The sequence below is a fragment of the Xiphophorus couchianus genome, chromosome 22, assembly GCF_001444195.1.
Source record: "Xiphophorus couchianus chromosome 22, X_couchianus-1.0, whole genome shotgun sequence".
In the NCBI taxonomy this organism is placed as follows: Eukaryota; Metazoa; Chordata; class Actinopteri; order Cyprinodontiformes; family Poeciliidae; genus Xiphophorus; species Xiphophorus couchianus.
The window spans coordinates 17,766,019-17,780,782 of record NC_040249.1 but is presented as its reverse complement, the minus strand read 5'-3'; the positions used below and the strand labels follow the sequence as shown (position 1 = coordinate 17,780,782).

General features: G+C 37.6%; 2 protein-coding genes across 2 annotated transcripts; both read right to left on the bottom strand.

Annotated features, from left to right (window-relative positions):
* Window positions 1–1,113: 1,113 nt before the first annotated feature.
* Window positions 1,114–9,683, bottom strand: eif2ak2 (eukaryotic translation initiation factor 2-alpha kinase 2). The gene is made up of 19 exons (XM_028007441.1): window positions 9,374–9,683; window positions 8,333–8,459; window positions 8,095–8,237; window positions 7,881–8,004; window positions 7,708–7,772; window positions 7,022–7,171; window positions 6,799–6,931; window positions 6,090–6,145; window positions 5,517–5,607; window positions 4,917–4,948; window positions 4,795–4,837; window positions 4,635–4,708; window positions 4,400–4,528; window positions 4,138–4,266; window positions 3,850–4,066; window positions 2,650–2,793; window positions 2,456–2,557; window positions 1,775–1,837; window positions 1,114–1,254 (listed from the first exon to the last, which is right to left on the bottom strand). Exons 1-19 carry the CDS (start codon window positions 9,478–9,480, stop codon window positions 1,114–1,116), a joined length of 2,070 nt encoding a protein of 689 aa, XP_027863242.1. The 5' UTR covers window positions 9,481–9,683.
* A 113-nt stretch (window positions 9,684–9,796) lies between these two features.
* Window positions 9,797–14,618, bottom strand: gpatch11 (G patch domain containing 11). Its single transcript, XM_028007442.1, has 8 exons — window positions 14,449–14,618; window positions 13,562–13,788; window positions 13,432–13,473; window positions 13,229–13,349; window positions 13,046–13,136; window positions 10,850–10,957; window positions 10,638–10,719; window positions 9,797–10,563 (listed from the first exon to the last, which is right to left on the bottom strand). Exons 1-8 carry the CDS (start codon window positions 14,496–14,498, stop codon window positions 10,508–10,510), a joined length of 777 nt encoding a protein of 258 aa, XP_027863243.1. The 5' UTR covers window positions 14,499–14,618; the 3' UTR covers window positions 9,797–10,507.
* Window positions 14,619–14,764: the final 146 nt, after the last annotated feature.

Below are 14,764 nucleotides of genomic sequence, written 5' to 3'. Positions count from 1 at the left end.
ATACTGACTCCTTCAAGGACACAGTTTGAGTCAGAGGGTTGGACCCGGCTTGACGAACATGACATGAAGACGTGTTTCGAGTGAATTAAGCAGGCGAACAATAAGCTCTTGCAATGACCTTGACCATCTTTTGAATTTATTTTTTTACCCCTCCAGGGGGTCTTTTGTGGGCTCTAGTGTGCCTTATATGAAAGTAGGTTGACAGGAAAGGTGGAAGGAAAAGAGGAAAGACATGCGGCAAATATCGCCGGGTCCGGGAATCGAACCCGCGACGGCTGCGTCGAGGACTCAGGGCCTCCAAACGTGGGTCGCGCTATCCCCCAAGCCACCACAGCACGCCCAGACCTTGACCATCTTAATGATTTCTAGACTTAACCAGGTCTGTGTCAACAAACTAACCAGTTTAAATTAAACTCCACTATTTCTGCAAAAATGAAGATTCAAATATCCAGACAGCTTTGCCAGAAGTTTGTCGAAGGTTACAAATACTCTGTGGTTTAGGGATAACTTTCAAAGAGACATTTGACCAAATACTGGAAGGGGTGTATGTATATATCTGAGTTTGTATGAAAGTGACTGTCTGAATAAAAGAGAATTTATCAATAAATAAAGAGTCATATCTCTAAAAACACTGAAGTTGTGGTTATATTATCAAATCATAAATATCACAATGAAAGAGATTCATGCAGATCCAAAGTATATGTAAACTTTTGACTTGTGCTGTATATAATGGACCAAGGACGTGTCCACATCAAAAACACAAATGCGGTTAATTATTTGCACTGCACAATCTGAAAATGTTCTAAGAGTTTAAAGTTTACATAATGTGGAACATTTTCTTTCACATTCTGTTTTTAATCACTAAACATTTATTTTGCATGAATGTGATTTCGTCATAAAGGCAAATACTTTAAAAACATTCAAGTTCAGATTCTTCAGGTTCTTGCGTTTCAAATGTGCTTAAATCGAATCAATAAGCTCAAGCATTTAGAAAGATATTTCATCTTTAAAGCAGTTTTACTGCACTAGTTAAAAAACTTATGAGTCCAACATAAATGGTCACTAAATTAATAATTCATCCTTGTCAGGGCTCCAAATGTGTCTGTGAAGTAATCAGATTACTGTCCTGCAGTGAAGCTGCTTGGTTTTAAGCTCTGCAAGCAAATGTTTGTGCTGCTCTAAATCTGTTTTTATTTTACTTGCTTCCGGTCGCTCTTCTGGTTTACCACACAGCATCGATTTTATCATTTGGCTCTGAAAGAAAAACACATCAAGAACAAGCCGGTATTAGGATTTATTTAATAACTTAATTAAAGTCTGTTGTAAAACTTTTATGGTCCTGGTTTATCTTAAACATTATGATCCTTCAAGGCTTCATGAATAAGTTTCTAAAGTGATTACTTGTTTAGTCCTGCATATTATAACTGAATTAATAGTTTGGACCAAAGGAGGAGGCTTTAGTCCTCAATACATTAGTCCCAGGTTCAATTCCTGACCACTGGTCACTTGCTGTATAACTTCCCCCTCGTTGCCATTTTCCCTGTCAAGTTACTAATGAATAAAAGTCACTAGTGTCTCAAAATCTAAAATTAATAACAATATTTGGGAATGTTTTTTTATATTGGTCACTTAATGTATTTTTTAATATTGCTGATAATTTGTCTTATACTATGTGCCAATAGAATAAAAAATAAAAACATATTTTTTGTAATCTACCAAATATCATCAATGTGAAAATTAAGACGGTCCATAGATTGAGAGAGTAGTCGAGTACCTCTTGAGAAAAATGATACAGAAATGGTTGAGGAAGCTTCTGGTTTCTTACATCAGTCCACATCTGGAAATCAAGTAGCAATAAAAGAGAAGAAAACTGTTTAGTCTGGTTGAAATAAACAAAGAAGGATCAGCAAAACACTTTTCAAATAACAAAAAAAACTCCCTATAAAATGATGCTTCCACTACTGCCATAGTTAACAGTAATTACAGCCCTCTTTGAGTGATAAACATCTAATGTTTTCCTGGTAAAGTTTGCAGTAAAGACACCGTTGGTTTTTCTTAAATAGGATCCAAAAGTTTACACTGATGTGAACTGGCTTGATCAATTTATGTTTCACAGTAAAACAAAAAAATATATATTTAATGTTACAAATATCCAATGTTAAAAATATTTTATTTTTTACATTGATAAGAGTAAGTAGAACCTTTTAATTTGTAATGAAAGGTTTTCTGTTTCCCTGAGGTTTAAATATAATGCGACACTGAGGGCCTGTCTCTCCTCCAAAGATCCTGAGAACCTTGTTCATCGACATGGCATGCTGAAATATTTGAAACATTTGAACATTTTTAATGAAAAGCTGATGGACTCTGCCAGACACCTGGAAAAGGGTCATCATCATCCAACCCACAGCTCCAACCTAACAAAGACATGACTGACCAGACACAAAAACAACCTTACTTTTTCTTTCTCGTGGATAGTGGGTATGTTCCAAAGGAGTTCAAAAAATATAAGACCCAAAGCAAATATGTCGACCTTCCGGTCATAAAGCCTCCGTTCCTTCTGTTATAAAATGAGACAGAATTAGCAAAAGCCACACAAACCCATTGACAGTCCATGAAATATTTAAGAGACATTCCTACAGCTGCTCTCACCTGCTCAGGTGCCATGTAAGGTGGAGTTCCTTTGTAGCCTCTTCTCTCCTTCTGGTTCTCTGCATCATCTTCAATCTCAGATGTGACGAGACCAAAGTCTCCGATCTTCACTGTGCCGTTCCGGCTGAACATGATGTTAGCAGGCTAACACGCAGATTCGTGAGGCACAGAAAGACATAGTTCAGATTTTGCCCGAATGTACTTATGTAAATTTGATTCCTTGGTTTTCTATTATTTTTAAACTTGCAAAAATCTCATCCTTTTTCCTCCACCTTTTCAAATGAGGTATTTGTGTGTAGAATTTTGAGAAAAGATATTGATTTAATACAATTTGGAATAATGTTGTAATATAAAAAAAATATGAAAAAGGGAATTGCTGTGAATACTTTTCAGATGCACTGAACTACAAAAAAAGAAAACAAAATGAAACCAATAATTTACCAAGACTGGAATAGCCTGCCTACCCTACAGTGGCTACTTCTGCCTACTATGTAGAGTTTTATTTGTAAAACCTCTGAAAAACCATAAATAATTTTCCCCTATTTTATAACTAATCAGCAATTTGTGTTGGTCTAGTTCAGTGGTTTATAATTTCTTTTGTCACATGAGCCAAAAATATCAAGTTAAAAGTACTTGAGGGCCAAAAGAAAATATTTCTTTAGACTGCAACTACAACAATACATACTGCATACTTTTTTTTAAAGGAGATGAAGAGCAAAATCAAAAAGAAGGTTTTGTAAAAAACTTTTATGAAAAGAAAGACATCCAGTTTGCAAATTCTTTTGAAATCAATTGAAAAAAATAGAATCACATGTAGTCTATTCTTACCAATAAGAACAGGATTTGGATCACTCTTTCTTTGAAAATGCTGGCTGTATTTAGCCAAGAATAAACTATTTAAAAGCAGAATTTGGTGCAGCAAAGACAGCTGGGTATTTTATAATAAATATAAAAGCAACACACAAAAAACTGTGATTATCAAGACATAATTTGTGTTTTCTGTAATACTTTCAATTGCTAACAGATTTTATTGGTAATAGTCGGCTAATCGATTGTTGAATTGCAGTTGGCAATAAAGTCAAAACCGTTGTCTAGCTCACAAAATCTCAATCGAATCAACTTAAGTTTTTGCCATTTTGCAAAGCTCTGTGTCACTGTTGATTTTTTTTAGTTTCAGGTGAAACCGACCAGCTGCCTCACCTTCAGGTCTCTGTGGATGAGCATATTGGAGTGAATGTGCTTGACTCCGCTGACCATTTGCACCATAATATCCACACTCTCGTCTCTTCGCCTGGAGTCTCTGAGGGATTTTTTAGGATTCTGGATGTTTTTCTCATCTATCCAAATCCGCAGTGTTTTAATCTCACACAACTCCATCTGAATGTAGAGATACTTCATAGACAGGTCAATGGAAGATCTGTAGACAACACAAAGATAAAATAAACACCAGGTTTGATGAGTGAGACCTCCAGAGAGCAGAGGACTCACTGTGAAGCGCTGCTGCTGTCAGTGGAAGTGTCCCAGGAGTAGGCCGTGTCCTCCAGCCAGCAGGAGTGGTACCGAACGATGTTACAGTGATTCAGCTCCGACAAAACCTTCACCTCCTCCAGAGTTTTTCTAATCCAAATAAGTACAACAAATAGATTACATTCAGAAAACATTACACCTTGATTTGTGTTTTTAAAGCATGTCTTGGGGATTTACCCCCCCAAAAACCCACTGTTGTTAAAGAAAAAAATTCTTGACTCACTCTTTGTAGCGCACAATCTTTACAGCGTAATATTTTCCCTCCAGTTTATGTTTTGCCTTAAAAACACGACCAAAAGCTCCTTTATCGAGTTGTTGTATGGATTTGTAGTCTGTTTCAAATCTACTGAAACACATTAAAAGTTATGAGCTATATGATAGCATGTCTTATTTACTCTTATATCTTCTAAGAAAAGCAATCTCTCTCTTTGTTTCTTGTGCCAATTAAATTTCCATACCTTGAAACTGTCTGAGTTGGTGACTTTACACTCTGAAGATTTCCTCTCTGATTGGTTTTGAAATTTATCATATCCTTAATAAAAGCCAAAATGAGGATGTGAGTATTTTGAGAAAGAACCATAGATACAAATGGTCATGGTCACTACCTTCGTTCTTTACCTCTTTACTGTTGTCTTTGGCATTTGGAAATATGGCAGCAATTCTGGTAAGAAAAAAAAAAGAATGAACCATTAACATTTGGGGAAAGAAAGTACAGCTTTACAGTAGGGATGATGGCTTACTTTATTTTAGGCTTCACAACTGGACTTATCACCTTTGGAGAAAGCAGAGAAACAATCATTTTACTAAATATGCAAACTTTCAAAATCCATTTCAAAATCCATCTCGATGTTTTACACGCTGGCCAAAATGGTTCAACAATACACAAAAGCTGCAACTAAACATTACAAGTCAAAATGGCTTAATTTTACTTATAGTGGAAATCAAAAATAATAGATCGTATATTAACTAACAATGGAAGTTGTTGCCAGTTGGAAGTCATGCTAAAGTGGAAGTTTTGTTCATGTCTAATATTAAGCCAAAAACATAAGTATATGAGAAACCACAGGGTTTGGGGCCTCATCATTAGACTAACAACACCAGTGCAAAGCCCCAAAATCTGACAACCAAAAGGGTATCAGATCTTTGTGCTGCAGCTTTTTTTACTGTGCTCCGTCTTGTGTTGTGACTTCAGTATTTTGTTGAACCATCTGGGCCACTGCAGGTTTTAAGAGCTCAAAACACAAAGCAAAAATATGAGTTGGCTAAAAACTTTAATGGATAAACCCGTTGCAACATGTTCTGCAAAGGAAAAACAGGAGCAAGAGAAATAAATAACAGACCTGATCTTTGGGTGGGTTTGATGGATCCATAAAAACAATTGATTCGCTTGTGGCTGATATCACCAGGCCTGATTTTGTGTGACCAGAGTCCCTAAGGATTGGAAGAGATGCGCAATTAGTGACGTGTTCAACTATAAGTGTAACCATCTGCTGTATGGCTCAGTTAGAACAGCATAACACTTTTATTATAAAGCATTTTCATATTTGAATTGTTTAAGTATTGTTCCAACATCTGAAGTAATGAAAAGAAATCAAAAAAAGAAAGACAGCAGTTTGTGTTTGTTGGTAAAAATATCCAAGAATGCAGAATAAAGGCCTTTTTGAAGCATAAATTTGACTTTTGAAGTTTTCTTGAAAGTAATATTAAAATCTTGTCCCATCTTGTTCTCGCTAGCTCAATTTTGTGTCTCATCTTGTGAGTGTTGGGTATGGTTGCAACCCTAATAAAATCGTGTAACAATGCAGAGTTTTAAACCCAAACTGAATCTCCACTTACACTAAGTTTATCAGGATTAAATTTAATAAAGTGCACATTTTTCTAGTATCTTTGACAAAAGCTGGTAGCTGCCTTACAGTGTGCTTGTTGGAGGGGACTGCTTGGCTTGTGTGCAATCATCAGACCCAATTACCTGAAAACACAGAACCAAAATGTTACTTTTTCACATAATATGAGCAGACCAATAAAACAAAGATTTAAAAAAAAAAGAAATGTTGGCCAAATAAAATGTATTTCCATGAAATGTGTAGTAAATGCTTGTTTTGGGCTCCTTTTGCATCAATTACCGTGTCAGTGAAGCATGGATGAGATCAGCTTGTGGATCTGGTGAGGTATTAAGCATCCCCAGATTGCTTTAAAAGCGGCCTTCAATTCATCTGTAATGTTGGTTATGTTATCTCTCCTATTCCTTTTGATGGTACCACATAGATTCTCTATCGAGGTTAGATCAGATAAGTTTGCCAGCCCCTAATCTCCCAAATGGACATTCCTTCACAGTCTTCCCAAAGCTATGGCTGTCCCTATTCCTTATGCACATTTGTCTACTAATTGTTTTGCTTCCATTAAACTTTCTGTGAATATTCTTACATGCAGCACTGTGTGCTTATTTAGAAATGACCTTTTTAGAGCTATAGTGATTAAAATGAACTGAAATAAATACCTTAAATATATTACTCTGTGTGTAATATAACAGTGTAAAAGATGAATAAACTTTTCAGTGATATTTTAATTCATTTAAATGCACCAGAACTAGATCTCACATTAAAAAAGCTTAAGTATCGGTACCTTGCTGTCCCAGTCTGACCGCTCCTTCAGTGCAGACAAGGCCAATCGAGCTGCATTCTGTTTGGCATCCTTGACGCTCTTGCCCTCACCAACGGAGTACTGCACCTTGTTAATCAATAACTTGTAGGAAAATCTGTAATGCCCAAAAGGAAGAAATTAATAAGCAAAGAGTTTATTAGCCTGGTGCTATGTATTCAGTTTAAAGAAGTTCACTTATGCTCACATTGGGTTATGAGAGGGGCCACTTCTATTCTCTTCTACAAACGCACAGGTGCTCCTTGTTTTCTGACAGTAAGAATTGACCAGTCCAACGAAGTTTGTTTCTGTGAGAATGCTGTCTTCAGACTGTAGGCTCAACCGCTTGGCACGATTACTGAAAGACAAAATATTATAACTAATAAAACATTTTACAGTCCCTCCAGGAAGTTGAAATATTAACTAGTAGGAAGGCTATTAACTCATCAACTGTATATTTTGACTTGCAATTTTCACCAGTCATCTCAACTTTCCTGCAGATATGACTAATCACCTTTACGTTTTATGTATTTCCTTCTTTTCTGACCAATCACAGTAACCCGGCTGAATTTTGACCAATCCCCTTAGCCATCTTGAAATTGAACTTCCCCACGACATAAATTTATTTGTATCAAGGGTGCCATTTCAGAAAGGTACTTGAGAATATTATTTGCATTTGACTTATTAACCATGTTAAAATCTTATCTTTTTGGTGAAGAAAAGATTTGTAAGATCATGGCATGGTGTAAATAAAACGTTAAAAAATTTGCAACTTTTTGAAAAAGGTGTTGCATAATCGGTAATTTTAGGCTGCAACAAAACAAACAAAAAAACACTGCATCATCCTGGAGGGGCTGCTTTTAGAACCAACACAGGGAAAAGCATCAGGCTCACCTGATATCTGAGACAACTTCCTCATAAGGCAGACTTGATGTGCCGCTGTCCCGATTATCTCCAGTCTGCCAAACAAACAAAAACATACCATCAGAAACAAACATTTAAATTAAATCCAGGAATCTGATATTTTAGGATAAGATGATAATAAACTTATGTATCTCAGTACTTACATCTAAGGTTTCATTGCCTAATATCTCATGATGCACCAGCCTGGCAGCTTCCTCCCTGGCTTCCTTCTTGGTTTTCCCAAAAGCAGCTGGAAACTCCTTGTCTCCCACAACAAACCTACAATATCTGACGCCATCATGAGAAGAATACTTTTATATAACTTGTACTACTGAATTCACACCTGTAAAAGTAACTGGATGATGTAAGGACTCTTACTGAGATAAATTATTGGGTCCAGGTGTGATTTTCTCCACAGCCCTTATCATGAGCCTATTACTTTGTCCATATTCATTCAGCCAACACATGTAGTTAGTTTTCACCTGAACCTGAGGAGAAGAAACTTCTGCAACACTTCCTGTCTGTCAGGATAAAAAAAAAAAACAAACAAAGAAAACATGTTAGTATTTCACATCAATGCAAAAAGTGAAATGTGCATTAATTCAATAATTCTTACAGAAACTGAAGTTTCATCTAACAAGCATGTCAAAGCATATTTAGCAGCGCTCTGTTTGGCTTCTTTCTTGTTCTTCCCCACACCTTCAGGGTATGGCTTTCCATTCACAACAGCTTTTAAGGTAAACCTGCAAAAGATTCAGAAGAGCTGCATTAGTTGCTTTAAGAATGTGACTGAATGGTTTGACAAGAAGAACTTAGCTATTTTTTTCACATTTTGGGAGATTTAATGTGACAAATAGTGTAGGTAAGTCTGAATTCAATACCTTTTCTTAGAGGTACGGCTCTAGCAGTTTTGCGGAACAAAAATGGATAAAATGTTTACTGCTGGTGTTATCTAACCAGAGCTTAGTCCCCAATGTTTTCTTTCTGTGTTCTCTGTGTGATTGTCTGATTACTCTCCAAGTACTCCGACTTCCACCCATAGCACAGAAGCATGACTGATAGACTAATCGGTCTTTCTAAATTGCTCTTAGGTGTGCGTGTGTGTATATGCATCGTTGTTTGTAATGTGTGTCTCTGTGTTGCTAAGCTTGTACAGAAATTGTATGGATATGGATGGATCAACAAATTAGCAAATGCTAATTTCTGTGATTTGTGATTTTCTTTCAATAGTCTCTTTCTTCTTGCACACTCTTCAATGAATACTGATAGTTATCCTTCAGACACATTCTCCCACTTGAGCTGTGGATCTCGGCAGCTCCTCCAGAGTTTCCATAGGGTCTCTTAGATGCTACTCTGATTGAAAACCATGTCTTTGTAGGTCTGCATCTGTTCCAACCTCTTACTATTCTCAGAACAGAGCTGTTGAATCAATTAAAACTTGGGAATATTGTTCTATAATTTAACCCACATATTTCTCCTTGATCTGACTGCTGTGTTCCTTGGTCTTCGTGATGTTGTTTCTTCACTGACGTTACTGTACAGCATGCATGTTTTCATAAAGATGAGTGTTTTACTCAAATGATACAGTAGACATTGAGAAGCAGGTAGAAGAAAACTTCCAGAACGAGGCAAAAATAAAAAAATGCCACCAACTCACGTTCTAATGTGATCAGGTCCAACACATCCAACTTCCTCATACCTCAGCTCCAGTCGCTCTTTTTGTGCGTATTCGTTCAGCCTCGCTACGTAGTTTATAGAATCCATTTTGAATAAGATTAGCTTCTGAAGTGCAATAAAATATGAGAAAACACAGTTCTAACCCGGTAACACTCTTCTGGTTTCATGTCAGCGCTGCTTCCACCGCAGAGACGTAAGTTTCGATTTCATCAGAAACGTCACCCTTGGTGCCTTCAAGTCCAGTCTGAAATATCAACTCCTGTGGAGTTTAATGCATTCACTATTTTAATTAAAAATCTAACTTTTAAAGCCAGCTTTACATTTCCAATAATTGAAATATTTAAAAAGCGACCGAACAGTTTGCAAAAGAATGAAAATTAATTAATGTATTAAACAATTTGGCCACGTGGAAGATATTTATTGGCCTCTTCATTTGTATCACCTTTGTAAAAATATGTTTATAGCTTTTGCAAATTATGAATGCGGACACCACGCAGCTCAAAGTTGGTAAATAAATCTAAATCCAGTAGGGATTCACAACGGTTCCAGTTGATGGGACATGTAGTTCAAAACGCCAAAGGAATACAAAGTGTAATAAAAATGCACGAAAAACAGTCATGAAAGGAAGGAAATAATAATGATTTACAGACGCGCCCAGTATAATGATATTTAGGGGGAAGAAATACTAAAAGCAGAGATAATTATGTATTTTTAAAAAATGTCAACAATATGACCTCTTTCTAAGTAACTCAAATTCAACAACAATTTTTGAAAATGACAAAAACCAAATTTCATCAACACAAGATTTCTAAAAAATACATTTTTGCTTTTGAAACATATGAAAGAGATTCCTCCATCATTTTAAAAAAAATTGTAAATGCAACTTTGTCACATTTTTGAAGAAAAAAACAGACTTAAAAACTGACAGTAGATTTCAACAATATATGAACGTTTCACAAATTACCACTAATATTATCAAATACAGTTTTTTTACAGTCTGTTGATTCCGATTTGCACTGTAACATTATCTTTATTACATCAAAGGTATTTTAAGAAACAAATATATGTTGCTGTTTTTTCAAGAAGGAATCTACTAAATGTCTTTTATTCAGGATCATTCGTGATCTGCTGCTGTATCTCCTGGACAATTAGAAGCCAGGTCCTCCTCATCTGCAGAAAGTTAACATATGCATGAGCAAAAGAGCATAAAACAGACAGAAATCTTATGATGGTTTTACCCTTACCATTATATGTGGTTCCACACCATAAGCAGTAAAAATGGACTCCTCGTAAATAGGATGTAATAATTTCCAATTTATCAGAGGGCTGTAAGAGAGACCGAAACAGCTGACGGTAATATAATGGTAAATTTAACAGCAAACACATTAATGACATTGGTATGGAGCATATATTTCATATGGTAACACTGGGATTTTATCCTAAAATAAATACCAACATTTAGCTCTGGAATTTCTTCCTCTTCGTCCTGCTCTTCAACAGGATCTTCCTCATCATCACCATCATCTTTGGACCAATACCAGGGTTCTCTGGGAGCAGTTATGCCCTGAGACAAAAACATACCTCATGTGTAAGAAGAAAACCTACACAACAATGAAGAGTTACTTTAAGAGTTAGTCAAAATGATAATGAGATTTTTCTTCAAAAAGTATAATCCCCTTCTTCTTTTTTTATGTATTCTCATCTAAAATGAGGGCTGACCAAGGCAAGCATTAATCAGAGAAACAACCAAGAGGAGCTGCAAAGATCCACAGCTCAGGTGGAAACAGTTGTCAAAAGTACCATCTGCAAATCTGACCTTTGTGGCAAAGTGGAAACTTACGTTTAAAAAGAGTTGTAAGAATTTTCATTAGAAGTTTGTTACAAGTCATGCCGGAAAAGACTAAATTTCAACCTTTTGACCTACAGTACAGACCAAATGTTTGGACACACCTTTTAATTCAATGAGTTTCCTTTATTTTCATGACTATTGACATTGTAGATTCACACTGAAGGCATCAAAACTATGAATAACACATGTGGAAATATGCACTAAACAAAAAAGTGTTGCCGGCAGTAAGTCGGGCTCGTTTCCGGTGAGAGTTGGACTCCGCCAGGGCTGCCCTTTGTCACCGATTCTGTTCATCACTTTCATGGACAGAATTTCTAGGCGCAGCCAAGGTGTTGAGGGGATCCGATTTGGTGGCCTTAGGATCTCGTCTCTGCTTTTCGCAGACGATGTGGTCCTTTTGGCTTCATCAGATCGTGATCTGCAGCTCTCGCTGGATCGGTTCGCAGCCGAGTGTGAAGCGGCCGGGATGGGGATCAGTGCCTCCAAATCCGAGGCCATGGTCTTGAGCCGGAAAAGGGTAGAGTGCCTTCTCCGGGTCAGGGGGGGTGTCCTGCCCCAAGTGGAGGAGTTTAAGTATCTCGGGATCTTGTTCACGAATGGGGGAAGAAGGGAGCGGGAGATCGACAGGCGGATTGGCGCAGCGTCTGCTGTCAAGAGGGCGCTGTACCGGTCCGTCGTGGTGAAGAGAGAGCTGAGCCAAAAAGCGAAGCTCTCGATTTACCGGTCGATCTACGTTCCCACCCTCATCTATGGTCATGAGCTTTGGGTCATGACCGAAAGAACGAGATCGCGGATACAAGCGGCCGAAATGGGTTTTCTCCGTAGGGTGGCTGGGCTCTCCCTTAGAGATAGGGTGAGAAGCTCAGTCATCCGGGAGGGACTCAGAGTAGAGCCGCTGCTCCTTCACATCGAGAGGAGCCAGTTGAGGTGGCTTGGGCATCTGGTCAGGATGCCTCCTGGACGCCTCCCTGGTGAGGTGTTCCGGGCACGTCCCACCGGGAGGAGGCCCCGGGGAAGACCCAGGACACGCTGGAGGGACTATGTCTCTCGGCTGGCCTGGGAACGCCTCGGGATTCCCCCGGAGGAGCTAGAAGAAGTGGCTGGGGAGAGGGAAGTCTGGGCCTCCCTTCTGAAGCTGCTACCCCCGTGACCCGACCTCGGATGAGCGGAAGAAGATGGATGGATGGATGGATGGACAAAAAAGTGTAAAACAACTGAAAATACCCCTTATATTCTAGTTTCTTCAAAGTAGCAACCTTTTGCTGTGATTACTGCTTTGCACACACTCTGCATTTTCTTGATGAGATCAAGAGGTAGTCACCTGAAATGGTTTTCACTTCATAGGTGTGCCCTGTCAGGTTAATAAGTGGGATTTCTTGCCTTATAAATAGTCATGAAAATAAAGAAAACCGATTGAATTAGAAGGTGTGTCCAAACTTTTGGTCTGTACTGTACATACAGCAGGATATTACAACTAGACTGTGATCACACCATTGTGATGGTGGGACCTGGTGGAGGAAGCATTATGCTGTGAAAAATGCTGCTTTTCAACAGGGAAATATATTTGTCTGAATTATTTATCTGATGGTTGGAGCTAAATAAAGGAAGAAAGCCTTTTTAGAGGCTGCAAAACACTTGAAACTGGGGTGGAGATTTAACTTCCTGTATGACAACAACCCTCAAGATGCAGGAAGAGCTGTAATTACATGATTAGGTAAAAGCATAAGCATATAATTTGCTGTAATGTGACAAAATGTTAAATGACTTATTTGCAAGGAACTTTATACTCAAATTTCTTCTAACCTTCTGATTGTCAAGCTGCTCGCAAGACCGCTGACTCCTCCTCAGTTCTCCTTCAATCTTCCGCTCTTCTCTCTCTGTTCTGACTCTTGACCTGAAGTGCGTTGAAAATACAGAAAATAAAACAGCTCTACTGTAAGTAGGGAGGCTCCTCAGGGACATCTCAAATGCTCTTGCAAGCTTCACCTAAAATCCTCCAGAGACTTGGCCTCGTTCTGCTGTTTGGCTCGAACTTTCTGCCGATAATGGTGGAGTTCCTCCTCAGCTTTTCTTTTTTTCATCTCTTCAAGACCAATACCCCCTCTGTCTGATGGATCAGTAATAGAAACCTCAATAAATAACAAATTGTACACATCAGCACAGTATGATATAAAAAATTAACAGCTTACCTGCTTTAATACTTAGAGGAATCGGATCAACCCTTCCTGCTCCTGAAGACACATAAGACGGAGGCATTACATTTGATTCAAGAGCCTAATCTTGATTAAAGAGAAAATTATTAGAAAAGATTATACTTACCCTCTTTTCCAAGGCCTTGGCCAGCTTTGTAACCCATCTTTTGAAGAAGTGCAAAGCCCTTGTTCTGATTGCTGATGGAGCTCTGTAAAGCTGCTTCTCGGCTTTCCTTCTCCTGTTCCTTGTAGCTCTTCTGACGGTTCTGGATATTCTTCTCCTTTTGTTTTTCATCCTTTCTGATGGCTTCCTTCACCCTCCTCACCATGTTGACTCCTGGCTTCACATCCTGACTATAAACAGGAAAAACATGGAGAACAGAAACATTTGGCAGATAATTTCTCTATTAATATTTTAAATGAGCATGAGGGGTGCTTACTTTCACTAGGCTGGTAGCAAAAGAAGAGAATACAAAATATTTTTGTACTTACAGGAGCCAGAAATGCATACCCAAGAGAGATGTTACTTCAAAATAATATTACTCAAATAAAAGTAAAAAGTATGGTACAAACTACTAATAAAATATTTTTTCCAAAAGTTACTTATGTAAATGTAAATAGTTACTTCCTCTGGGGTAATAACACAGAGGTCCTTCTTTTCCCTACACTGAGCCCTTTCTCCAACAGAATTACTCAACTAAGATGCTGATTTTAATATTATATTCAGCATCTAACAAACAGGCAGATTTTTCTACATTCAGCTAAAATTCCTGGGATGATAAATGTATATATTTTATATATTTATTCTTTTAGCTACAACCGTTTTGTTGAAACCTGTTGAGTTTACTTTTGTAAATGAAGGTTATTAATTAAATTCAATAAAGAAATACTTCTTTAATTCTATATTTATCATTTGTATACTGCTGAAAATTGCTATCATTACATAATTTACAATATCTTGCTAGGTAGCTACATATCTGCGGTGTTATACCGGTAGAAACATAAACTGCTTACATTTTACTGAGGAATGCATCCGACATATAATCTTCTTCCTCGTCCGACATTGCGAATTGCAGAAAAAACGTAGTACAATTAAAACTAAAGAGAGAATCAGCTTAAACAAATGCTCGCTGATTAATTTTGTTGCTCCCCCTGTGTTTGGTTCGTTCGTAGAACATTTCCGACCATCTACAAGGAACCCATGTGTCAATAGTTCCACCGTTTAAAACACATAATTATAGAAAATGTATTAATACACACCATATATAATTAAAGTTTAATACAAAGCAAAAGTTTTAAAACTTTATTTTGTCAATTGCGCGAATATTTA

Coding starts and splice junctions, on each gene's coding strand:
- eif2ak2 (XM_028007441.1), bottom strand. CDS start 9,480: ATGGATTCTATAAACTACGTAGCGAGGCTGAACGAATACGCACAAAAA. Junction 6,146..6,798: donor GGTCAGACTGGGACAGCAAG/GTACCGATACTT, acceptor CTGTGTTTTCAG/GTAATTGGGTCTGATGATTG. Junction 4,838..4,916: donor GTTGTGAAGCCTAAAATAAA/GTAAGCCATCAT, acceptor TTTTCTTACCAG/AATTGCTGCCATATTTCCAA.
- gpatch11 (XM_028007442.1), bottom strand. CDS start 14,498: ATGTCGGACGAGGAAGAAGATTATATGTCGGATGCATTCCTCAGTAAA. Junction 13,137..13,228: donor AAGTCTCTGGAGGATTTTAG/GTGAAGCTTGCA, acceptor AACGCACTTCAG/GTCAAGAGTCAGAACAGAGA. Junction 10,564..10,637: donor GTGTGGAACCACATATAATG/GTAAGGGTAAAA, acceptor AACTTTCTGCAG/ATGAGGAGGACCTGGCTTCT.